At 45.3% G+C, this 6,755-nt stretch overlaps 1 protein-coding gene across 1 annotated transcript; it reads left to right on the forward strand.

The window, feature by feature from the left end:
- The first annotated feature begins 477 nt into the window (after positions 1-477).
- On the forward strand, positions 478-6,440 carry LOC106583198 (transmembrane and coiled-coil domains protein 2). The gene is made up of 3 exons (XM_014167103.2): positions 478-1,025; positions 1,268-1,954; positions 2,588-6,440. The coding sequence occupies exons 1-3, from the start codon at positions 642-644 to the stop codon at positions 2,870-2,872; spliced, it is 1,356 nt and encodes a 451-aa protein (XP_014022578.1). The 5' UTR covers positions 478-641; the 3' UTR covers positions 2,873-6,440.
- Positions 6,441-6,755: the final 315 nt, after the last annotated feature.

Genomic DNA, 6,755 nt, shown 5'->3' on the forward strand with positions numbered 1-6,755 from the left:
TTCCCAAAATCAACCGGATACTTCATTCGTTGAAATTAGCATTGAACAGAGGGGAAATCTATTAATTGATAGTACAGATTTTTGTCCATATAATTATGGTTAGAATCAATGCACTGTACATCATGATTTCTTAGTTAAGTAGTTTATGCACTGTTAAAATGATATTTATACACATCGTCCTGTTAAAAGGCAGCTCTGTCAGGAGCCTACTGTATATGAGCCATGCTGAAGATCTGAGACTGGGGGCTAGGGGCTGGGGGCTAGGGGCTGGGGGCTGGGGGCTAGGGGCTAGGGGCTAGGGGCTGGGGGCTAGGGGCTAGGGGCTGGGGGCTGGGGGCTAGGGGCTGTGGGCTAGGGGCTGGGGGCTAGGGGCTGGGGGCTAGGGGCTGGGGGCTGGGGGTTGGGGGCTAGGGGCTAGGGGCTGGGGCTGGGGGCTGGGGGCTAGGGGCTGGGGGCTGGGGGTTAGGCGAGGATAAAATCACCACATCTGTCATTGTGATGGGTTTTTTGCTTTAAAGAGATATTTTACCGTCTAATGCAGCCCTCGCATAAATTATGCTCACTCCACTCTCTTTGCCTGCACTCTATCACGCCTGCCTCCCCACTGCTGGCCCTTTTAGCTGGATTAGAGCAAGGTGACAATGTTGGGCCTGCCCCCCTCAGCCAGCCATGGCTCCTCTGACGCCTCTCACATCAGCATAGATGGGGCAGGGGCTGTGGCAGAGGTGGGAGCTGTGGCCAGAGGGGCTGAAGGATCAGTGGTTGTCGAGGCCCAACGGACACACACTGCTCTGGAGCAGCTGCAGCAGAAGATCTTGAAGATCACTGAGCAGATTCGCATAGAACAGGAGGCACGAGATGACAACGTGGCTGAGTACTTCAAGCTGGCCCACAATGCCAACAGGCATCAGGCTTTCCGTATCAGACAGGTGTTTGAGAAGAAGAACCAGAAGTCTGCACAGACCATCATTCACCTGCACAAGAAGCTAGAGCATTACTGCAAAAAGTTGAAGGAGCTACAGCAGGTGTGTGTGTGTGTGTGTGTGTGTGTGTGTGTGTGTGTGTGTGTGTGTGTGTGTGTGTGTGTGTGTGTGTGTGTGTGTGTGTGTGTGTGTGTGTGTGTGTGTGTGTGTGTGTGTGTGTGTGTGTGTGTGTGTGTGTGTGAGAGAGAAACAGACAGAGAGAGAGATGGGTCCTCCATGTCTCAGTGGTCTTCTTTTGAGTTGACACTGTTTCCCCCTTTCACATTACCTCCTTCTCCTTATAGCATGGTCTAGGCCAGCAGCATAAGGATGTGCTGGTGGACATGCAGCAGGGGCTGAAGGATGTAGGGGCCAACGTACGAGCAGGGATCAGTGGCTTTGGTGGAGGTGTGGTGGAGGGGGTCAAAGGAGGGGTGTCAGAACTCACCCATATTGCTGTGGTATCTAAGCCAACAGAGTTTGCCAGCTTGATCCGCAACAAATTCGACAGCACAGACACCATAGAGGACGCTGTAGAGGGGCATTCAGACGACGCACCCCTGAGTGGCAGCTTCACCTTGGCCTCCAGACCCAAGTACAGCAGTGATGACGAGTGCTCCAGTGACGGCAGTGATGACGAGTGCTCCGGGGCCGGGGGACAAGGGGGGATGTTAGGGCTGGGGCCGGCCAGGCTGGATGGGCACCACCATCACAGTTCCTGGGACGCCCAGCTGGTAGGCCTGCAGGAGATCAAGGCCAGCCAGGCCCACATGGAGGACGCCATCGAGGACATGAAGAGTCAGCTGCAGAGTGACTACTCCTACATGAACCAGTGCCTGCAGGAGGAGAGATACAGGTATGAGCGACTGGAAGAGCAGCTGAATGAGCTGACAGAGCTGCACCAGAAGGAGATGTCCAACCTGAAACATGAGCTGGCCAGCATGGAGGAGAAAGTGGCCTACCAGTCTGATGAGATAACCCAAGACTCTCAGGTAAAGAGGCAGACACTGTGTATAAGCAGCTGTGTAGGGGAGGGTAAACACATGTAAATGCATTTTATTCACCTTTTTTATTTTGAATATTTACCCACCTTATACAGAAAAATGCAATGAAAGTTTAGGGAGCATTACTTTACCCACTGCGAACTACGATCAGCGGTTACAAACCATTTTTTATTACCACTACAGCACTGTGTATAAGATGTACTGAAACACACTGACGTACCACACACCTCCGCAGCTCCCGCAAGGCAACATTTTGGAGGTTGGGTCCCCCCTGTCCAGATAGCAAATGAACACGTCATACATTTTTAGAATGACAGGAAATTAGCTATAAAACTGCAAAATGTTCTCTCAGCCTCGTGGCAAAATATGTAGAATAGCAGGAAATTAGCTTTAAAAATTCTAAATTCTCTCAGCCTTATTGCAAAATATGTAGAATAGCATGAGATTAGCTATAAAACTGCTCATCTTTCTCACAGCCTCATGGCAAAATGGGCTCCTCGAGTATGAGTGCAGAAACAGAGCCTATACTGTAGTACTTCTGAAGCTGTTGGAACTTTATGTTTGCTGTGTTTGTATTTGTACATAATGTACATATTATGTTATATGTGTGTGTTTGTACAGGAGGCGGTGGAGTCGTGCCTGACCCGCATCACTAAGTTGGAGCTGCAGCAGCAACAGCAGCAGGTGGTGCAGTTGGAGGGTGTGGAGAACGCCAACGCCCGCGCCCTGCTGGGCAAACTCATCAACATCATCCTGGCTGTCATGGCCGTAGTGCTGGTGTTCGTCTCCACCCCAGCCAACTTCATCACTCCGCTCATAAAGATCCAAGATCGGGGGGCCTCCACCATCCTACTGGCTCTTTTTCTGTTCGTCCTTTGGAAGCACTGGGACTTCCTGGTGCTCTAGCTACTGCCAGGCTGAGCCCTCCACAGGCCAACACCTACACGCATTGTTTAAACTTGACCTACCACCTATAAGATATAAATAAATCTTAATACACATGTGGCTGAGAAGATAAGCTTTAAAAAAAAATACATATTTTTCAACACAAATTGTACCCGCATTTAATCCAAATATTTTTAAACAATATACAGAATATAAAATGTTTTTTTCATCTCATTAAATTGGGAAAATTACCTCCCCAGTAACAAATGTAGGCCAAGGAAAGCCTACACTGCTGCCTGCAACATTAAACCACTCCAGAATGCCTGACTCATTATTCTGATGTTGCAGGCAGCTAATCATTTTTTTGTAATCAATTCAATTCAGCACTTAATCAGATCCACGAGGAGCCTAATGAATAATTCAGTGTCGTCCTCTGAGAACCTCCTGGGGTCAAAGACAAACGCTTTTCTGACAGGCAGCTAGCTAGCTGCGTCACACAACCACCACACTGCTGCACACCTCAGCAAGAATAGAATCTGAACTTAATAGTTGCCTACCCTACAGTAGCTTGCTTGAACTTGGAGACTGAGAAATTAGACTATAGGCTGCCGCAGTGCAATATACTGTATATGATATCTAGAGGTGGTTGTGGTTTCAACACTATGGGCTAGTGTGGAACACAGTTGTGTAAATCTGTTCTTTGATTGTGGGTGTAAGTTGGGTGTAAATAAAAAATCAATAGGCCTACAAAGCAAGCCTAGGTGGAATTGGCCTGTCTGACCTACTTTTCTAGGCTACATGCTCTCCACAGGCAAATTCTAATGAAAATGGCCTGGCTGACAGTCTACCTTTCTAGTTTTTCCCACAGCATGTGGTCGGTGCATGCGTAGGAGCATTGCCATGGCAAGGCTATACGCTGTTACAGGCGAGAGCTGCGGTAGTTGTGGGGGTGGTGGTTTAGCTCACAGATGCATCACTATGCATCTACATCCTCATCCAGTGTTGACTCTAACCATAAGTGTTTATTCTATCTCTAAATTCATTAAAGGCCCAGTGCACTCAAAAACGTGATTTTTCTGTGTTTTATATACACTGATGTTGAGTTGCACTCTACAAGGTGTCGAAAGCATTCCACAGGAATGCTGGCCTATGTTGACTCCAATGCTTCCCACAGTTGTGTCAAATTGGCTGGATGTCCTTTGAGTGGCGGAACATTCTTGAAAAACCCAGCAGCGTTGCAGTTCTTAACACAAACCGGTGCGCCTGGCACTTACTACCATACCCCGTTCAAAGGCACTTACATTTTTTGTCTTGCTCATTCACACTCTGAATGGCACACATACACAATCCATGTCTCAATTTTCTCAAGGCTTAAAAATCCTTTAACCTGTCTCCTCCCCTTCATCTACACTGATTGAAGTGGAATTAACAAGTGACATCAATAAGGGATCATTGCTTCCACCTGGAATCCCCTGGTAGTCTATGTCATGGAAATAGTGTTCTTAATGTTTTGTATACTCAGTGTATGTTTCTTCAGTATGAGGTTGGACTAATACTGTGAAATTGTGAACATTATGATAATGCCCTTTTGGTTTAAGAGCGGTTTGAAAATAAATTTCAATCTGTTTAGGTTGGATGGAATTTTGGCCTGCCTGCTGACATAATCAAGTAGTAAATTAGTTAATAGACCAATTAGAAAGATAGTCCCAAACCTCTCTGCCAATAACAGCTAGTTTTCACTTTTCCACTCCCCACTCAGACCACTCTCAGACAGTCCTAGCAAAATCCTTGCTTGAGAAATTGCTCTTTGCTAAGAAGCAATTTTTGTATATTTTTTACCATTTTAATTGAAAACATTCACAGTAAGGTACTTAATTGTTACCCAGAAATGATTTGATATTGAGATGAAAATGGCTGCATTGGACCTTTAAAGCAGAGACTTGCGTTTCTAATGGAGGGGGCTATGCAGTGCTTTCTCTCTGTTACTCACTGTGTCCTGTTCCTCTCTCTCCCTCTGTCCTCCTCTCTCCCTCCCCTCCAGTCTTCCTGCCTTTCCCACTAATCCCACTTTCCCCTCCTATTTTCTCTTTCTTCGCATCTGTGCTCCCCACTCCTCCCCCCCCTCTCTCTCTCTCTCTCTCTCTCTCTCTCTCTCTCTTTCTCTCCTGCTTCTATTCTTGCCAGTCTCTCTCTCTTTTTCTTTCTCTCTCTCTCTCACTCTAACACACACTCTCTCTACTGTTCTTCTCCCTCCCTTTCTACCTCTCCCGTTTCTCTCTCCCCCAAGGTTACTTTCATTCCTATACAGGCACTGCAGAGGTTTTCCCTTTGTTCTGGAAGGCATAAGAGATGAGAGAGATGAGGAACAAAGACTAAGGGGGGAAAGAGAAGGAAAGGGAGGAGATGAAGGACAGAGTTAGGTATAGAGAAGGGAACTAATGGGATTAACAGAGGGGTAAAAATCTATATTGTTATTTGTCACGTAACCATATCAGTATGGTGCACACACATGCACACCCACACACATACAAAACAACAACATACTGGACTTAATAAGGTAAGGAGGGTGTTAAGAGGAGAGGTGAGTTGGAGTGTATAGTAGTGGAAGGTGTCGGTAGAGGACAAGTTTACCTGAACACACCAGCATTCATTTTCATTAGCTTCCTATTGTCACAGCATTGTAGAGAGGGAGGAAGGGAAAACATATTTTTATTAAAGAAGAGCAGAGTGGCTGCAGTCAGCAGTAAATACTGTAAGAATCTGGGACAGAGATGCTAAATTTAGGGATCAGAGAAAGAAGAGGGAGTGGGGTAGCAGGGGATGAAGAATGGAGTAGGGTTATTGTATGATAAGTTTTATGCCGTCTATATGGATCTATGATCCCTGTGGTAACTTGTTTCTGCACAGGGTGAACTTTAAATTACATTATGCAAAGGAATTGTATTGCCCTCTCAAGAATTCTGTCTTATTTACATTGGTCTCATCCCCCACACCAGCCTTTAGATGCTGTAACATCCTGTGGAGATTGGGCCTGGGTGGTCAGGTTACTGTAAACTTGGTATCGTTTGATTGGTTAATGGTGGTTGGTTTTGGTTTGAAAAAGTTACATTTTCAAATGTTATAAATGTAATGAAATTATAACCTTTATTGAGTCTCTTAACCTGTAGCCTGTCCATGGATGAAGGTTGTATAATCAATTCTAATTTCCTAGGCTTCTAGGCATTCTCTTTGTTCATGCTTTGTCTTGTAAGTAAACCTTAGGATCTATATGCCTAGAATTATGCTTAGTTAATGTCAGTATTGCTTTGTAACTTACGTTTTATGTCTTGTATGTGTATCCATTCATTTTACAAAGTTATTAAATAATACTTGCTTTGATATTCACTTCCTTGATATTAGTCAGCCATACCCATAGTACTTGATTGAACATGGTTTTACTGTAATATTTAATGGAGTCAGAGGGCATAGGCCCACCCATGGCTGCACCCCTGCTCAGCCATGTGAAATCCATAAATTGGGGGCTAGTTTATTCATTTAAATTGACTGAATTCCATTTATGAACTGTAACTCAGTAAAATGTTTGAAATTGTTGCATGTTGCGTACATCTTTTTGTTCAGTGTATATGTCTTTGCAAGGAAAGTCAAACTCTCCACAAAGGAGGGAGATAAACCAACGTGTCGACCATTTTCCCCCCTCCACACAGCAGGACTCCCTCATCACGACACTGTGAGCCTGACTCACGTCTGCTACATTAGCCTGCACAAAACATTGGTGACGAACCTAGCAAAACTTGGGGCCTTAATCAGACACATCATTTATACTTTCACAGCACAATCTGATTTGACTAAATGTTATGCTGTTTTCAAATGAAGCAAAATACCTTGCTCTAGTTAAATCTTTTAG

This window comes from Salmo salar, chromosome ssa22 (genome assembly GCF_905237065.1).
Source record: "Salmo salar chromosome ssa22, Ssal_v3.1, whole genome shotgun sequence".
NCBI lineage: Eukaryota > Metazoa > Chordata > Actinopteri > Salmoniformes > Salmonidae > Salmo > Salmo salar.

Excerpts from the sequence above, each read along its gene's own strand:
- LOC106583198 (XM_014167103.2), top strand. The coding sequence starts at position 642 with ATGTTGGGCCTGCCCCCCTCAGCCAGCCATGGCTCCTCTGACGCCTCT. Across the intron at positions 1,026-1,267 it reads AGTTGAAGGAGCTACAGCAG|CATGGTCTAGGCCAGCAGCA; the intron begins GTGTGTGTGTGT and ends TTCTCCTTATAG. Across the intron at positions 1,955-2,587 it reads AGATAACCCAAGACTCTCAG|GAGGCGGTGGAGTCGTGCCT; the intron begins GTAAAGAGGCAG and ends GTGTTTGTACAG.